This window comes from Excalfactoria chinensis, chromosome 21 (genome assembly GCF_039878825.1).
Source record: "Excalfactoria chinensis isolate bCotChi1 chromosome 21, bCotChi1.hap2, whole genome shotgun sequence".
Classification (NCBI taxonomy): domain Eukaryota; kingdom Metazoa; phylum Chordata; class Aves; order Galliformes; family Phasianidae; genus Excalfactoria; species Excalfactoria chinensis.
In genome coordinates this window covers 5,480,479-5,499,346 of record NC_092845.1, presented here as the reverse complement: position 1 = coordinate 5,499,346, position 18,868 = coordinate 5,480,479, and the positions used below count along the sequence as shown (strand labels likewise).

Sequence of the window (18,868 nt, the reverse complement as noted above, 5' to 3'; positions counted from 1 at the left end):
ATGCTGACACTTTTTCTGGCTCTCCTGCCACTCTCCAGCTGTTCCACCTGTCCCTTAAGCCAGCACCCATAGCACTGCTCTGCTCCTCTCTGAGCACTCAGCACTGAAAGCTTCCCAAGCAAACAGACCAGGAAGTTGATGCCTTGCTGCAAACTGCCCCAGCAGCGTCCAGCTGAACGGCAGCAAGGTGCTGGCACTCCCCCAGGTGACCTGGGGAAGGCACTTTTGGAGGTGTTTGGCTCTCTGGGAAATATAGACAGAAAAGGTGAGGAGAGAGAAGTGAGGGGACAGCTCAGCACGGCCGTCACTTTGCTGCAGGTGGTGGCTGTGTTATCACTCCCTGCAGTGGGGCTGTGCTGGGGCACAGAGAGGCAGGGCGGCTCACCATGGAGCGGAGCAGGACCCAGCTCCCCATCCCCTGCCCTGCCCTACAGCCCCGCCGGGAGGAGGATGCCGGCTCCTCAGGTGTGGTGACGGCTGGGGACAATTCGCATTCACCGTCAGCTCAGCATTTCCGTACCTGCTTGCATACCAGCTCCTGATTTCATTTCCGTACCTGTTTGAAAATAAAGCAAGTGTCCACAGCCGTGCACAGCCCAGGCGCCCACATCAGCCTTCGGAGCACCTCCTGCTCCCAGCGCACGGCCCCATGGAGGGGATGGCCACCCCACGGCATCCCCCTGCCCGCCGCAGGGATGTCCCCAAGGGGGGACCCCCGGCCAACACCGAGTGCTCCCGCCGGCTGGCAGCCGACCCAGAGAAACCGCTGGCTGTGTTTGCGTTGGAAGAAGCCCAAGGCTAATTTTAAGGGGTTCATTTAGCTTTGATTTAATCTGGACGGCAGCCTCGCCTATAAATCACGGCTTAATGAGAGCAATCCACCTGCCTGCCCTGGCATTTAATAAAATAGAAGAGGACTGGAGGCCCTCCAGGAGCTGAGCGAGCTGCCCGGAGCAACATCCCTCCCTTATCATGAAGAGCCCCCAGCCACCCTGAGACCCCCTGAGGGCTGCGGGTCTGGAAGGAGCCGCCGCTCCCATTTCCCTGTGGCTATAAATGATGCTGCAGGTGGATGGGCATCACCTCGCACTGTGGGTTGGGGAGCGCAGGGCTGGCCCATGCCCTCTGTCTCCAGTAAGAGATGCAAAGTGGGGCTTTCCCCACCTCCTGCCCATCAGCCAGGAGCCGGGACCCTCAGGGTGCCCCTCCTCCATCCTTCCTCTCAGACATCCCAGCAGCATTACGGAGCACCTGCTGCCCCCGCAGCCCCGCAGTGCCCACCTTGCTCCTTGAGCCGGATGATCTCCGTGTCGGAGCCGAAGCTGTTCCACGCGGTGCAGTTGTAAATGGTTTGGAAATCGGCACGGACGATGTTGCTGATGGTCAGTGTGGAGATCACCCCCTCGTCCGTGCTGACCGTCTCCACCGTGTAGCGCCCCGAGGTCCCGGACTCCAGGACATTCTCCTTCCAGGACCAAGCCTGCCAAGCAACAGTGGGTTCAGCTTGGGGCGGGTGCTTTGCCCACCAGTGGGGATCCCCACGGAGTCACCAAACCCCACGGCTCAGTGCTCTGGGTGCTACTCACAATGCGGTCGGGCGGAGGGGTGCTGCGGATGAAGCACTTGATCTGCCCCTTCTGGCCATGCAGGGCGTGCTGTGTCTGCGTGCTGGAGATGATGGGTGGCCCTGCAGGAGAGAGGAGAGGGATTGGTGACAACAGGAGGAAGCAAGTCACACCTGGCTGAGGCTGGCACTGCCACCTGGGTGCAGAAGGCGCAATGGTAAACCAGGACCTCAGCTCCAATAAACATCACTATCGACGGGCATCAGCTGCTGCCCTCTCCATGCCTTAAAGCTCAGCAGGGAACTCCTGGTGCATCATTCAGGAGATGCAACCCAAGGGCCCCAGTCCCACGAGGGAAATTCAGCCTCAGGAACCAAGGATCAGAAAAGGAAAAAGTCAACCAGCACCCACTGTGCACCCTGCAGTCACCCCCAGAAACACACCTGCTTTCTTTAATGCTCTGCAGGCAGATGTGCTTTCCTGCTATGGGGCCTTTGTGTGCAACATTGGATGCTGACAGCACAGGGATGTGGGGTGCTCAGACCCACTGAAACGTCCCTGTTCTCCTTCAGGGAAGAACCTTCAGAGGAAAGAGGTCAGAGATGGGAAAGTGGCCTGCAGGCTCTCACCCCAAGGGAGCAGCAGCAGAACTGCAATCCTAATTGCTCTTTATTAGACTCTTAATTACAGCAGATTTACATTTCTATGAGTGGCTTGCTGCTGGCAGAAAAGAGAAGGGATGCAGGCAGGAAGGCGAGGGGCAGTGCTGCTGGTTCTCACCATGTCACAACCCGTCTGTTCTGGATGCTGACTCCGAGCTGTGGCTCTTGTTTGTCAGGAATGCATTAGGCTCATTGGCGAACATTGCCTTGCCATCACACCTACCTGCAGGCAGGTGTTGGAGCAGCTGGCCACACTCAAACATGCATCACGTTGCGTCCGTCCAAGGGAAAGGGGCACAATGACTGCCCACCAAATCCAGATGCTAAGCCCGCTGGCTCACAGACCACCTTCATGCGCCCTCATGCTGTGGTGGGAATGCAGCTGGCTTCAAACACGGTCTGGACACTCACTGCACCCTGCACAGCTGGAAGCATCCACATATTTGGAAGTATGGCAGATGGGCAGCGCTTGTGGAGTGATGGGTAACAGCAGATATGGCTGAAGCAGAAGGTCAGGACTTGCTTCCCAAAGTCTGGGTGCAATGATCATCACTGCATGATACGGGAAACTTTTCTGCCTCTTTTAATATATTAAAGACTTTCTGTTGTTGCTTTCTGCCCAGTCTTCTCCGAGATGATCTCAGCACGTTCCCAAGGTGAGCGTTCTCCTCCATCCACCCCTGGAAGCTCTGAAGGATGGGACCATAACAATCACCAAGTCCAACTCCGGGCTCCACACAGAACCACCTGAAGGTCCAGAGTCTGGTTTATCCTTTGCTGTGCCAAGCTGTTAACAGATCCCTTGAGGCTTTGGCTGTTCCAGGGGACAATAACAGAGCCCAGCCCAACTCCACCATACACTGAGGATGGCACAAGAGAGATGGTCCCATCTCCTCAGCTCTCTCAGCATGTGTAGCTGATGCCACTGATGGGCAATGAACCCAAAGCCAATGGCACCCAGAGTGGCAACAGGGTGTGCAGGTCCAAATTAATGAAAAAAAGCCATCTTCTCACTATTTCAACAGCTGCATGTTAGTTACAAATTCTGGAGGCGCGCCAAGACTGGGTGACATCAGAGAAAAATGGCTTAATAATCATAAAAAGGATCATTTTCCCCAAGGAGAGTGGATTTTAAATGGCACAAATGCCAACGGCTTTGGGTTTTATTATTGCTCGAGGAGTTCAGAGTCGAAGGCTTATCATCATGATAATAGCAGATGACTAAAGACCATTTGTGAGATGAACATGCCTGGGAATAATAGTGCAGAGCTGCAGCCTCGTCGCGTTCGAGGACGGCATTTGATTCTCCACCAGGCTCAGACTCCCTATGAGAGCTGCCGGTCTGCGGCTCGGCGTTGAGACAGCCCACCAGCAAGAGAAAGGCTTTCAACAACGTTGCTATGGATATAAATGATGGAGCTATCGGTTGTGGTTATTTTTAGTGTGCTGGTGCCAATTTAGTTGCTCTGTCCTGGAGGCTCGCATAAAGGAGAAGGCAGCTTGCTGGCTGGGGAGTATGGCAGGATGGCCCCAACCTCTCCATCCTGCTTGGGTTCATGCAAGCCAAACCATCCTGGTGGAAGAATAGTTTGCTCCTGCAGAGTCCTGGGTTGGCCTGTCTGTGTGCTGTGCACACCTGGGGGCTATAAACCAGGCTACCACTGATTTATTATGGCCCCAATGGCTCCTTGTTGCCTTCTTGCAAGGCAGGGGCTGTGCTGCTGAGGCTGTTTTGGGGGGGACACCCCTCCAGCAGTGTCCCCACTTGGGCTGGGATGCACCCAAGATGGCTGGTGCCACTTGCCTGAATCACTTACCTCACTGTGACAAAGCCCAGCCTATGGAGGGAGGCACCTGGTGGTGCAGACAACTGAATTACCCCCTGGATTTAAAGTCACTTGAAGATATGAAGCGTTCAGCTTCCCCTCTCAAACGGCAGCGGAAAAAGCATTCAGAGGAATTCATGAGCTGCATCAGACACACTGTGCTGTGCCTGCGGAGATGCTGCCTGGGATGTCCGCTGCAGCACTGCCCTGGTGCTGTGCTGGGTATGGAATGCAGCTGCACAGCTCTCTTGAGGTTCCCTGAGCCTGCTGAGCGCCTGGGAGGTGTTGGGAAAGGAGCGGGTTCTTTGTTTGGGTTAATTTGTTGCTTTGTTTTCTGCAAGATACTTTAATTGTAATTAAAACCCAGCAGCCGGCGGGGAAAGAGCATGCAGGCGCTGCAGAGCTGAGCGCAAGCAGAGGCAGTGGTTGGGTTTTGCCCCCTGCTGTATTGCCCTTGGCTCCCCTCCTTGGTGTTATCTGCATTCAAAATTAACGCTGAGCTGCTTTCCCTGCTCATTTTCTTCTCTTTCTGACAGCGAGTGGGGACTGAAGCCTGCCAGTTTGTCACACCGGTGAGAGACGATGCAAAATTCATCCCCTGCTTATACTGTGCAGCCTGCCCTGCACCTTCCCTTCACACAAGGCACATTCAGGCAGCAATTCAACACTGGGTGCCGCGGGTCCTGGCCAGGTGACCTCACCCTGCAGGGTGCTGCCCAGCTCCCATCAGGGGAGGGGGCACATCCTGGAGGCTCAGGGCTCTGCTTGCTCCCCCAGGTGCTGATTAGGCTGCTGGTCTCGGAGCCAGGCTCAATTCCCAGCTCTCAAGCTGTACAACACAGACAACAGAGCTCTCCGACCTTGCGAGGGTTTTGCAAGATAAATCTATTAAAGATTTAAAACGCCAACTCCCAGCTACTCAATAACCCCCTGCTGATAATCCAGAACCAAGCAGGCCTTAGATAACACCGGTATTTTTTTGCTTAACCTACAACTCTCTGAGGAAATGAATACAAAGTCCAAAACGCTCACAGGGTGGGAGCATCCCCAATCCCACCCAGGCATCCCAAAGCGAATATCCAAAGGCACCATTCCAACTGCAGCACCACAAATCATCATGGAATCAGAGAACCATTAAGGCTGGAAAAGCCCACTCGGCTCATCACATCCAACCACCCCCAGCCCATCAGCACGGCAAAGACACACCAGGACAGAACAGCAAAGGGGAGCCATTGGTACCGTTGACAGTGAGCGTCACCTCGCGCTCCCCTGCGCCCACCCGCGGGACCACGGCACGACACACGTATTTCCCAGCATCTTCCTGGCGGACGGACTTGAGGGTTAGCTTGTTCTCATTGCTCAGGACCTGCAAGAGAGGAAGGGGCTGCACTTAGGGTGGGCAATGGGAAGTTGAGCAGAAGAGCTGGCAGCCCCCAGGGCTCCGGATGGCCGGGGGGAAGCTCAGCTGCCTTTGGCAGCACCCTGCCCTCCTGCCCTGGCTGTGCAATTAACAGCTTCAGGATATCTTGATAAGTGCTGACCTGGATGAAGCTGTCAGCACAATGCCAGCACTGGGGGCATGCAAATAATGTGGCTTCTGAGCAGTGTTTCCAATTACCCATGCTGGAAACACACACCCTGGGGCTAATTCCTCTTGGTTAACCTCACCTCTCTCCTAGGACTCTGCACACTGCAGACTCTCACCCCTCCTTTCTCAAAATGCTGCACAGTGCCCACGGCCAAGAGCTGAGCTGGAGCTGCCCAGAGGCCCCAAGGCAGCAGAAGTGGCCAAATGGAAGTTGAGAAAGCAGCTCTGTGTGCTGATACGTGTAAGCAGAGTGCTGGAGCGTGGCTGGGGCTGTACAGTGAGGGTCAAGAAGCCCCCGTGCAAGGCTCCCTGCACTGCTCTGTAAGCTCTGAGAAAAGGGAACAGCAGTTTGTGGTGTGAGGGCACTGCCTGGGTGCAAATCACAGTGATAACCAAGAGGAACAACAGCTGCCGCTGTGGGATGGGAAGCCAGCAGGGATTACAGACCCGGTGGGATTCCTCGGCTGCCTCAGTCTCTCAGCCTGCCCAAGGCTGTGATTGCATCCCAGAGGATGGCTTGTCCGAGGCTGTGATGGTTTGGGAAAAACACCTCAGCAATGAAGGCAGAGATTTCCCCATGCATGCACCAGTGATTGCCTTACAGGGCCACGGAATCACAGAACAACCCAAGCTGGAAGGATCCCATGAGGATTATTGAGTTCAGCTCCACACAGCACCACCCAAAACCAGCCCATGTGCCTGAGAGCACTGCAAGATTCCACCAGAGCAGGAGGGATCCACACAGAGCCTCACATCCCACCGCCCCGCACCCTTACCACGCCTGAGCCCCGCTTCATCCAGACGATGGTGAGTGAGGGGTTCCCGGTCCAGGCACAGTTGAAGACTGCATCGGAGCCCAGGTCAACGAGCAGGGACTGCGGCTCTGTCGCCATCCGGGGCCCAACTGCACAGAGCAGAGCAGCATTACCCCACCAGAGCCCCCAAGCAGTGCAGTCACTGCACTAGAAGGAGCAGCAAACCCAGCGGCGTTGGGGTACCAAAGGGACACAGCAATATGCAAACCCCAACCCATGGCACCCTACAACCCCAAGTACCCCAGGAAGCCTCCAGCAAGGCTGTGTGAGGCAGGAGGAGACCACAGCCCCATGCACAGAGCAAGAGCCCAACAAATCCTGCTCAGGGAAGTTGATGTCCCCCCCCACCCCCCAGCTATGACCATTAGCTCTGGCAGATTACTCACAGTAGACATCCACAGTCCTGCTGATGTTGGTGCTGCCCAGTGCGTTGGTGACCTCACAGGAGACGGGCTCAAAGAAGAACGTGTGGTCCACAATGGTTTCATAGAAGTCACCGGATGCTTCCTTTATCACCTGGCCTTTCTTTGCCCACCTGCACGACAAGGAAGCAGGGTGCTGTTGCACTGCTTTCCATTTGCCAATGACAGCAGGGATGGGATGAGGGCAGTCTGTGCTGGTAGGGAACATTGTGCCCCTCCGCTGCCAACCAGCACTGCTGGCATTCCCACCCCAAAAGCACTATAAGCCTTTTCAGCTTCGTCCTGCTTTCACCCCCTTCCCACTTGTCTTCTCTCTAGTTTTTTTCCTCCAGTGAAAAAGAACTTCATCCCTTGAAGGCAGCTGAAATAACATCGCCCTGGAAAGCCAAGCTGGCATTTGCAGCTCTACAACTTGCAAATTGTCTCAGAGAACAAGCTGTCAACTCAGCACTTGAATTAAGCCGCTGTTTGCCAAACAATGAGCAAATGTGACCTAACGGGGCACCATCTGGCAACCTGCCACTCCAGCACGGGCAGAGAGAATGGGAGATGCTGTCATGCAGTGCGAAACCCCATCCGCTCCTGGGAGGAAGGGAAAGAGAGTGGAGGAAAACATAATAAATCTCCCCAAAAGAGCGATGGGGACATTAGAAAGGAGTGGATTTCCCTGAGGAACTGCTGATGCTGTGCCAGGGCGGCTCTCCTGTGGTGGGATGATTGGGGACAGGGGATGTGCCGGGTAGAGGAGAACAAACAGACAAATCCCAAAGGTCCACGAGTGTGAACCTAATGGGATGAGGATGGGAGAGCTGTGAGGCATCACCCCGCAGCCAACGACACGAGCGGTTCAGAAGAGGTACTAGCGGCACAGATGGGAGCTGGTTTGTATGCACTTATCTGCTCTCTCTTCTCATTTATCTTCACACCTCTAATGGATGCTGACTGGCCGCTCCAGCTTCCCCACGCTGCCTTCCTCCCTGGATTCCCCCTTCAATAATTAATCAGGAGATGCTACTCTGATTTTTAGGGCTGTGATTGACGAGGGAAGCTCCAGGTATGGGAAAATCAGCACAAGTGACACCTTCCAGTCACTGCTCCAAAGGTAAATCACAGTTGGGTGCTGCCTTCCTCCTTCCACATGTAATGAAACCAAAGCTTTGCTGCACTCCTCGATGACTCTGTCCCCATCCAGCTGCACTTCCAGACTCCACAGCCCTCTTGCTGCGTGCACCAGATGGACAAAGCCATTTCCCGGAGTCCTTAAGGTAGGAAAAGACCACCGAGATCACCTCAGATCATCGTTTCCTTGCAGTGTCCAACAGCACAGCACCTTGCTGTTGCCCACTGTCCACACACAGCTCCATGTTTTGATGCAGCCCAACCTGTGGGAAGCAGGGAGCACATTTCCAGAGGACAGGAGTTCTGTGGCTCAGCAGCAGCCCAGGAAAACACATGTGAAACAACCCCACGCAATGCTTTGTGTGTGTTCAAAACCCATCTCTTCTGCAAAACCAGCTTTGCCGAGCGCAGAGATGTGTCACAAGCAGCAATTTTTCGTGCTTCAGCAGAGATCAAGGTTCCTGCTCCAGTTTTCCAAGGCTTAACACTGCTAAATCAATGTGGCTGAACAAGCGCTATGGATCTTTTCTAATGTCAAATCGGTTTTTAATAACGATGGCTGATAACCCTCCTGTAAAGCTCCTCGCGATGCGCTCACAGACAGCCAGAAGGCAACTTCCTCCTGGTTTTAACAAGCCCGTAACGTGCCTTGCTCACCTATTAACCTCTCAGCAATTATTTATAAGCTGGATGTAAATAAAATGCAGCCAAGAAGATGCAGAGGATGTTCAGGTCCTGCCTGGGGCCATCAACTCTGTGTCTGCATCTCAGCACCCTGCCCAGCATCTCCCACATCAACCCCAGCAATGGGGGAAAGCTGAGTTCAAAATGGAGATTCTGATCCAAGCTTCTGAGCCCATTTTGCTTTCCACGAGGCTTTACCCAGGAGCAGGAGCCCACTTCTGCTGGGCTGACGTTGCCTGCGGTGAGCTGCAGGAGGGCACTGTGGGCCCGAAGCACAGCGGGATGCAGCAGAGCACCGCCAGCGTGCACTTCATCCAGCTGAGCTCACCGCAGCAAAAAAACTCCTCTGTCTGCAACAAGAGGACTTGTAATTCCTCAACAAATGGCATGTGAGAACAAGCTGTTTAGGGGAATTTGTAGCCCTGTCATGTAACAGCCCTCCCAAGTGACACCAGGCTGGTTCGGTGCCGCCTGGATGACTGAGGTGTGAATGTGCAAGCCTGCTCACTTGGTGCTGCAGCTGCTTCCCTTCGCTCCAAGCTGGGCAGCAGCAGAGCTGCGGGTGCCATCCCGGCCCCTCCAACCAGCAGCGCTGCAGGGCAGCAGCATTTCCCCATGGCAACGAGCTCTGGCTGGGATAGATTTGCTCCGGAGTGCCATTCCCCTGCTCCCATTCATTGCTTCCCACAGACACCACGCAGTGATAGCAGCATCCTGCCCGCTGCTCAGACTGCACCCTGTGCTCACAGGGCTGCTCCGACCGAGCGCATCCCAGGGAAGCGCAGCGAGCTGCAATTTCTAATTAACAATGCCAAATGAAGCAGTTGCTCACCATATAAATTGTGTTTACTAAGAGTGACTTAAAATAGATAAATATTTTCTCGGACGCGTTTTAATTGCTTAATAAAAGTACCAAGAACACCCACAAATACCTTAAATAAATGTGTGGCTCGCAGAATGAATTAATTAACATTTCATTCCTGGGAATGGCTATTAATTGCTACAAATTGCTCAGAGGATGGTTCTGTTGTTTTATTGCCAGCATTGCTCACTCCGCAACGTGGCACTTTCTGCACATCCCCAAAGAGCAGCAGCCCACAGGCATCACCCTGTGCCCTTCTGCATCCCTATGGGGGGAGGGAGGGAGACATGGGTTGTGGGCACGGGAGGAGGACACTGTTTACTTGGTGCCTGACCCAAGAGTGAGGGCCTATTGCAAAGTGATGGAGCACCCTGTTGCTCCCTGCCCGGCTGCAGCACGATGCATCAAGCAAATTATTGCCTTATTAAAAGTAAATTTCTGTCATGATAATCTATGGGGTTACTCCTCTCGTAACGCATCCCTTGGCCACATGTCAGCAATGCACCCAGCATCCTTGCCAGTGGCCCTGCAGCCCCACCAAACAGCTCTGCTGTCCCCTATGCAAGGAGCAGAGCTCAGGTAACACAATGGACAGGGGAGCCCCGGTGGCACCAGGAACAGCCCAGCACAGAGCCAGAGGTGTGGCTGCTCACAGAGCATCGTCCCTGCAATCTCTGGAGATCACTGCACCAATTATAGGTACAGATATATTATTCCACAGTGGCAGGTTTCCTGCCATGCTTGGGTGAGCCCATTTTATCCCGGGCACAATTAGTAATTAACACCACTGCTAAAGGGCTCCACAGGTCTCCTTCAGAGCTTTCATTAAGCAGCTGCCAGGTGCAGCTCCTCTACTTTTGGAGCTGTCTGCAGCAGCTCAGTCGGAGCCGCTGTCCTGGGTCTCCATCCCTGAAGGCTTCCCACCATGAGTGGAAGCAGAGCTCTGTGCCAAGGCTGCTAATCCTTTTCTCCAGCAACAAATAAGCAGCAATACCAAATTGCCACCTTCTCCCAGATTTCAAGAGCTGGAGATGTCAGGTTTGAGTCCCAGACAAGGACACGTTTGGCTCCTGATTGCACTCACTGCAATGCACAAGTTGCTGCTGCCGGGGTTTGATTGTTTTTCAACACTCTGGGGTTTTGATGATAATAATAACACCTCGCTGTGCGGAAGAAACCTCTGTCTTGATTTCCTCTCTAATCTCAGCTTCTCCATTCCCCCTCCTGCTCAGCCAGCAATAAGCCTGATTGCTCATCAGACTGTCTGCCACGTATGGGGCAGGCTCCTCCTCACTGACAGTGGGGAAAAAAAACCACCACAAAATCAATGTGGGGCACTCAGAGCACCCCAAAGACCCCCTGGGGCTGGGCGGGGGGCTGGGCTCAGTTCTGCAGAGAGCACACTGTGCTGGAGATGGGCACAAGTTACTGTGCTGCCCTGCTGCATTCACTGCAGTGCTGATGGGAAGGGCTGATGGTTGGGCTGGATGACCTTGGAGGTCTTTGCCACCCTAATGATTCTATGATTCTAACCCAGTACACTGACCTTCTACTCATGCAAAAAATACAAGCGGCACATGGGTGAAGTAGAACAGAATTGCAGATTTAACCTGTTTGCTCATCTTTTTTTGCTGTAAAAATCCTCTATTTTCTGTCCATCCATCCACAAACTCATTTTCCAGTCACTATTCCTGAAGCCTCTCGAATCTCCTTAGAGGAACCCGGGTAACAACACTCATCTGAGCTTTGTGTGCCAACAGAAAACAGTCCAACGTGGCAGCACGCTGCTAGAACAGCCCGACCCACAGGAGCGCTGCGATTACCTGCTGACTTCTGCACAAAGCAGCAAGAAACATCTCAAGAAAAGAAAACTCAAAAAGCAAAACCCGTTAAGTCCTTAATTACACACTGCAACAGCAAAGCAGGGCTGAGCATTAAGCACTGCTTGATGCTTTACAGACAAATGGCCTGAAAAACCAGAGCCAACAGCTTGTGCTCTTCCTTTGCTTTTACGTTTGCCAACAGCTTCTAGAGAGTTTGCAGAGGAATCAAAGCCCAAGGACAGCTCATGTTAGCAGTCACTCCATGATCTGACGCTGGATGAGACCACAAACCCTCTGCAGTGGGTCCAGTTGGGGAAGCCAGCATCCACTGGGTATTCTCCTCCCCGTACCATGCAACCCCTGAACTGGGCTGCTGCTTGCATCTATCTGGGAGCTCATTCCAGCAGAAACAACATTGCTAATGAGGCTTCTTGGGGAATTAGGCTCATGAATGATAACCAAGGCCAACTGCATCACCACAGCACCTACACCTTCCCCATCCCAGGAGGAGCAGAATGCTCCCAGTGTGCCCACACTGTGCCCCGTTCCCCATCTTTTGCATGGAAGCCAAAAAATCACAGAGCTGCTGAAGGCCTCTTAAATCCACATCTCTTCCAGCTTGGAAGCTGTAAGAGGATTCATTATTTATACAGCAGGAACACAAAAGCTTAGCATATTTTAAGCTGTCTGAAATGACTTCAAGGCAACTCTTTTCCCCCTCCCACCCCAGCAAAGCACACTGAGATGTCTCCAAATGGAGCAGTGGGAGGAAACCCTTCGGAAAGAGGAAATATGTGAAGGATTGAGGGAGAGAAAGCAGAAAGCTGTGATGTGCTGGGGGATCACCAAGGGATGCCCAGAGGGGACGTTCCATGTGAGCACAGCCCTCACTGCACTGAGGTTATGGCCAGAGGGAAGCATCGTGGTGCTGCCCAAGCACCCGTGGCAGCAGGTCAGCAGGTGCTGCACGTCTTTTCTTTCCTTTCCCCCTTTTTACACTTACAGTTTAGTCACAGCACCTCTAATTTCTCAGATCTGAAGCCACCTCGTGAGACTGGAAGGGAACGATAGAGAAGAAAGATGGGGGGAGGAGGGAGCCGGTAATCTTGTAAAAGTCAGTTTTGAAAAAAAATCAATTTTCTTGTGTGACAAGATTTGCTTAAGGCTTTTCATTCTGTGAAATCAGCCCATCACCCTGCGGGAGCGCAGGAAGGAAGTGGCAAGTGTGGCTGGGAATATCTCAGATTAAAGACTGCTAAATTGGGCTTGAGGAGCTCCCAGCTCCTCACAAGGAAAGCAGAGCTGTGGCCAGCACTGCCAGTGATGCTCCACTCCCTGTCCCCTTCTCACCTCCAGGAGCCTCTCTTGAAGGAGAAGTGACTGATAGGCTGGTGAAACACAGCTCTGGGTTGCTCCCAACCCTCCTGGCTAGAAGTGGTGTCAGCAGCTTGGCATGGTCAAAGCCATATGGTCTCTGCTCATGCCCAGAGCAAAGCTTGCTGGAAATGAATTGCCCTGGATCAGGCTCACTCCAACACTGGCAAACCCCAGAGCACAAGCAACAGAACCACAGTATCATGCTTGGATTGGAAGGCACCCCACAGCCCATCACCCCACCCCTGCCATGGGCTGGGTGCAACCCCAGCTCAGGCTGCCTAGGGTCTACCCATGGCCTTGGGCACCTGCAGGGATGGTGCTCCTGGTTAGAGAACAGAGTCAACCACAGCTGTGGGGCACCCCACACCCCAGTGCACTCCACACAGCACAGCAACCCCCCAGTACACACCAGCAGAAAGCCGATCTGAAAGACTCCACCAGCAGCAGTTCGCGCCAGCCGCTTCATCACTCATTTACTTGGTTATCTTTAATCACCGCTCCATCAGGAAGCGATGCTCGCCACTACAAAGCGCTTTCCTCCCTCCCCCTTTCTTTCTGCTTTCTGTCAGATTCTCCCTCCATTACACTCTCTCCTCATTAGTCTGAGCTGCCTCCGAGCGTCTCCCACACGCGTGTTCCCATTACCCTGACAAGCTGGGGAGCGGGATGACAAATCTCCCCATCCCCACACCTCACCATTCCCGGTGTCACCTGCAGCCTCATCCCGGCAGCTGTGAGATCTGTGCCTTTTGTTTTAGTTCATTTCTTTTCCCAGGCTCCCCTCTCCCCGTTCAGCAGGAGCTGTTGGCAGACGGGGCCGACGCATCGTGGAGGAGATCTGAAGGATTCACTTCCCCTTATTTTTTGTTATTTCCCCAGCTTTCATTTTCACTTCAGAGCAAAGGTCCGGCTGTCTGGGAGGGAGCTACAAAGGCAAACCCAGGCAGGAAAACAGAGACGGGCAGGAAAAATGCTACAGTGCTGATGACTTCAGACCTCCGTGTGCTTTGCATTCATTTCAACTCCCTCACGGTGGTTTGGAGGGGCTGCGGTGAGATGGATGCAGGGCTCACACACTGCTGGCTGCTCCACAGGACATTTTGAGGCCTGACAGCCCCTTTTAAATAGTAATAGAGATGTGGCTGTCGTTTAATACAAGCTTAATATTGCAGATCTCCTTTAATTGGCAGAGGCAGCTGGGGAGATGAAGGAAGGCGCCAGTGTATTGGTTTTTAATGTACAGATGGAAACAAAATGTACAGAAGGTATATAGGTGAATAAGTAAAGGAAAAACTCACCAATGGTGGTGCCTTGACTGAAGCAGCTGGGGCAGTCCTCCCTGGTGAGTGATCTCCAAGAGATACTGCTCCAGTGGGAGTCAGCCCTTAAATGAGGTCTCAGAGGGGATGGAGTCAAGCTCCACCCCTCCCGGGAGCACAGCTACATCACTCTCACCTGTGCTCCCACAGCTGACCCCATACTTGCCTCAGCTGATTAATCAGAGGTTCAGGCTGTGATTACCAATCTCCCATACAGCCAGTCATGGTGTGGTCCCAGCAATATGAAGCCCCAGAGAATGTCAGGCCAGGGGGATGTTTGCACTGGGACTCCAACAGGGCAGCAGAAAGCCAGCAGACAGCAAGCACTCGGCTCCCAGGAGACACTTATCCAAGCTATCTGAATCCAGGCCTTCACATGGGGGCAAAGATGCTGTGCAGTCCATTAAAGGAGCTATGGAGAGAGCTGAAGCGAGATCTACTCCTCATGCCCACATGATAACTCCTCCTACTGTGTGATCCTGGCAGCAGAAAATCCTTCCCAAGATTCTTTCCTCCTGAAGACCCTCTATTCCTCATCCTGTGGGAAAGCTCTCCCTGTTCTGATGTGCTCCTGGCTTTGCTTCTTGCCAACCTGCTGTCACTCAGCAGCATGCACTGTCACTGAGTGCACAGAGCTGAACAGTGCCAAGACACCAGCACTGGGCTGGAGCCATCTCAGTTAACTTCAAGCTGTGATGGTGTGGCTTCCAATGAAGCATGGGGCACCCTATTTGATGAGTAATTGCAGTGAGATACTCTATTTCCTGCTGCTCTTCTCAGAGCTCACAGATACCAAGTGCAGCTCTTCCATGTGTAATGCTGTAACACAATGGAAAGCAGAGCAACGAGAGCAGAGCAGCAAAGTCCCGGACTGCAGTAAGAAAGGATGAACTCAACACCAAGGACAAAGACACAAAAACAAAGGAAAAAACCTACTTACCTTTGGAAGGCCTCAGGTAGGCAGGGATCTCCAACAAGATCCCTTCACTTCCACAGCCAGCCCTTAAATGAGGGCTGGGAAGGGGTGCATCCTGGCTCCAGCCCTTCCATCATTCAGTACATTGCATGCAATATACTGGCCCTGGGCTGGCCCCGCCTTCCCACCAGGTGCTCCATCACTGTTTCAGGCCAGGACTCAGCATTACCACTGCAATGTCCGCCCAAACCCCACCAAACCTGCCACCCTTCCCCACCAAGACCTGCACTCAGCCCCTCAGAACAGCACCTCCCTGCTTGCCCCTTTGCAAGCACAGCAAGTCACATCTTTTCCTTCTCCCTGCTGAAGGCAGGACACTGCCTCCCACTGGGCGCCTTCAAGCCCCACTGCCTTGAAAGAAAAGCTCTTAAAAAGCACTTGAGTTCGGATTAATATTTGATGAGTGACAGCGTGCTGTTGATTCAAAGATAAAACGGTGTTTTCCAAACACAAAGGTCCTTTCTGCAGAGCGGAGCCCGCTGAGCAAACAAACAAACATCGCTCTCTCCCTGCCCCCCCCAGGTGTGGGGAATGGGAAAGCCCAGCCCTGACCTGCAGTGGGGATGCAGGAGGAGCAATGTCCATTTGGGCATTCAAATTCAGCTGGATGGAGGCAGAAGGAGATCACTTGTGCCCACACCAAACACAGTCCCCCTTTGGCTGTAGGATGGGGAAGCGCACCCTGCACCCCAGCCTGGTGTGTCATGCAGGAGGGTGGCTCAAAATGCCCCATCCTCACCGTGACTGCAAAAAGAACACCGTGCGGAGATGTCTGACAGCCCTGAGGATGAGAGCGCTGTATCAATGCACCGGAGCGAGGCATTTATTACTGCCCTGCCTGCAGCTGCTCCCCATCGCTGCAAAAATAATCATCATCACAAGGAGCCCAAAAGGCTGAGGGACTCTGCCTCTTGCAATATTAAACTTTCCCATTTTCTTCTGCCATCTTAAAGATTCTCTTTCTTACCGCGAGTGATAAATAATAACAGCAAAAAAACACCCCACAGACACACAACAGACATCAAACGCCAAGGGAAGATTGGCAAATGGAGAGATCTGAAGTGAGCAAAGAGGAGGCCTGGTTGTGAGTCGCTTCACGTCGCTCTGACTTGTGTTGCTTTCCATTAATTTTATTTGCCATCACAGGTGGCACAGCCACAGCGACAGCTAATTACTCTCTTGCCTTCCTGCCCATTGGCTTGCAGCAGGAGCAAGCCAGGAAATTGCCCGACGGCCTTTGGGTATACTGGTATATCTGGTACACAACACAAGGTGTCCCCTACTGATGCCCCCTATGGTCCTCCAGCACAGCCCCGTGTCCCATGCAGGAGGAGATGTGGCACTGCACGACTGTACATGCAAATGCAGAGCGAGAGGACAGCTTGCTCATGTATTCACAGCATGGACGGCGCTGCCTATGGATTTATGCCCAGAAAAGGGGATTTATGGCGTTTAGACATTTTCCTTTGTGTTCAGAGCTGTTTACCGACAAACATATTGGGAGGTATTAAAAATAAATGCCGGCTGACGACCACGATCTGATATTTCTATCTGAGGATGAGGGAAGCCATAGGAAATATATCAGCCTGCTTCTTTCCAGGGGGGGAAAATCCAGCACTCTTCCTCTCTGTTCCCAGCGTGCTTCTCCATGTTCGTTTTCAAGGCAGACAAAGCTCATCCTGGCTCATGCTTCCCACCCTCGCAGCTCCTGGTGCATGGCAGAGGGCTTTCCTGCTCTGCTCTCCCTGGGGTGACCCTGAGCCATGGATTCCTGCATCCCAGTGCAACGTGATGCTAAAGCCTTCAATCCTCCTCCTTCCTCCCAGCTGGGATATCCCGTGCTGAGCATCGGTGCTGAGAATTCTGCTGCCTTGCTGTAACTAGTGGGGGGCCATGGGGTCTCTGGGGAGGGAAATGAATTGCCCCCGATCAATCAGAACCATTAGGAGGAAGGAAGCCCTGCCGCGCGCTGCTGAATCCTGTTTGCTTGTCACAGTGGTAGGGAAAAAGCTGTGTGTGATGTTAACATGTTAGGGAAACTTAAGAAATCAAAAGCCCAAAGTGCTTGAATTTTTCATGCCTCCTCGTCTTTTTTGAAGAAACCCAAACCAGCCCAAGCTTTTATGGGAAAACATAACCCAAAATATGTGCCATTAACTAAGATCCATCCAGAAATGAATCACTTTGCAGCAAAGGCAATATTTCTTCTCCAAAAGAGCAGTGCTGCACTGCACGGCTGTCCAGGGAGTGTGTGTGTGGGGGGGGGTCACCTCCTGGAGCTGCACCAGAACCATGGGGATGTGGCACTGAGGGATGTGGGCACTGGGCACACTGGGGTGGGGATCTAATGATTCCGTGGTGCTACGAAAGCAGGCAGCAGCCCCGGGGATGGCAAAGGGATGGGGCTGTGAGATGGGACCAAAGGCACAGGGAGGGCTGTGGGTGCTGCAGGGATAGCCCGGCTGCTTCCCCTCCCAATGGTAAATATGAAAACAGGGCCATTTGTATCTTTGACATTAATTGACTTCTGAAATTAATAACTCTTGTGTGTAACTAGGAATGCAATTATGGCGTTGTTGTGCTGATAGCAGATATCCAGTCGGAAGGAATCGTTCCTACCAGCAAACTTGATTGTACCAATTAAGGCGTCCGTGCCTAACAGGAGGTGGGTCGTGGTAACCCATCCCCAGAGGAGCCTCCTCTGCTGCTACAAACCCACACAAACATCACGGGCTGCCTGTGTGTGTGTGTGTGCACCTGGCTGCCAGCCCTGCTTCCCCCTGCAATGGGACAGCCTGCCTATAAAGGCACAGCCACGGTGCCCCCTGCTCATCACTCCCTACCACACTGCCCATTTGGTCCAGCTATGGAGCGTCTGCACCACCTTCTGTCTACATTTCTCCTCCTCCGATTCTCCCCTTTTTGGCCTTGCCAGTGCCAAAGTGCAGCTCCAGCCCACACTTCCCTCCTGAGCTCTGCTGGGGCTGCACGTGGCTGCTCCAGTACGTGCTGATGGCACTGCGGTGCTATTGTTCAAACCACAAAAGAGTGTGCACAAAGAAAAGGCATTTTCCAATTTTCACATAATAGATTTTTTACCCATTCTGCTCGTTACATTCCTGAACAGATGGCTCTGCCAGCTCTGTGCCAGGCCTCCGTCCTGCTTTCAGCTGGGATGGAGTTAATTCTCTTCCTATTAGCCACTGTGGGGCTGTGCTTTGGATTTAGGACGGTTTGCTTCTCATAGCAGCGATCATTCTGGAGATGCACAATGGGAGGGGACTGAACCTGGACAGCTGGCCCAACCTGGCCAAAGGGATATTCCCTATCCGAGGGCATCATGATGAGCAATTAAACCGGGGGGGTTGGCTGGGGAGGGGGCTGCTGATGCTCAGGGACTGCCTGGGCTTCTCTTGCTAGTGGTGAGCAACTGCATCACGCATCACTTGTTTTGCAAATCCACTGTCCTGTCCTACCGAGCTCCCTTCATCCCAGCCCATGAATTTTACCTTGTTTTGCCTGCTGGGACACGTGGTGATGGTGAGCCGGATGGCTGCCTTACCTGTACTGCGTGACGGCAGGGTTGGCCTTGGCAGAGCAGTGGAACTTGACAGTGTTGTCCTCCAGCACTGGCTGTGGCTCCACGGACAGGTTCACCAGGGGGGGGTCTGCAAAGAGACAGGGATGAGCCCATCACTCATGCTTCCACACGTGGAAGGCAAAAGGCGAAGCAGCACTGAAGCTCTGATGGCATAGAAGAATGGGCTATAAGACCCCTTTGGGCCACACCGAGTTGTCCTCTTGCTCTGGGACTCCTCACCAGCCTCCAA

The 18,868-nt window shown here is 53.2% G+C and overlaps 1 protein-coding gene across 6 annotated transcripts in view; it reads right to left on the bottom strand.

Annotated features, from left to right (window-relative positions):
• The window catches only part of KIRREL3 (kirre like nephrin family adhesion molecule 3), a 216,406-nt gene that overhangs the window by 4,333 nt on the left and 193,205 nt on the right, over nt 1-18,868 (bottom strand). For 4 of the 6 annotated variants that reach the window (XM_072354975.1, XM_072354978.1, XM_072354979.1 and 1 more), the window contains 7 exons: nt 18,601-18,706; nt 6,843-6,991; nt 6,418-6,545; nt 5,293-5,419; nt 1,587-1,687; nt 1,282-1,480; nt 521-556 (listed from right to left, as the gene is read on the bottom strand). In XM_072354975.1, the coding sequence (XP_072211076.1) occupies nt 521-556; nt 1,282-1,480; nt 1,587-1,687; nt 5,293-5,419; nt 6,418-6,545; nt 6,843-6,991; nt 18,601-18,706 (846 nt within the window). The remainder of the gene's footprint in view (nt 1-520; nt 557-1,281; nt 1,481-1,586; nt 1,688-5,292; nt 5,420-6,417; nt 6,546-6,842; nt 6,992-18,600; nt 18,707-18,868) is intronic. The other 2 variants (XM_072354977.1, XM_072354980.1) reach the window with 1 other exon arrangement.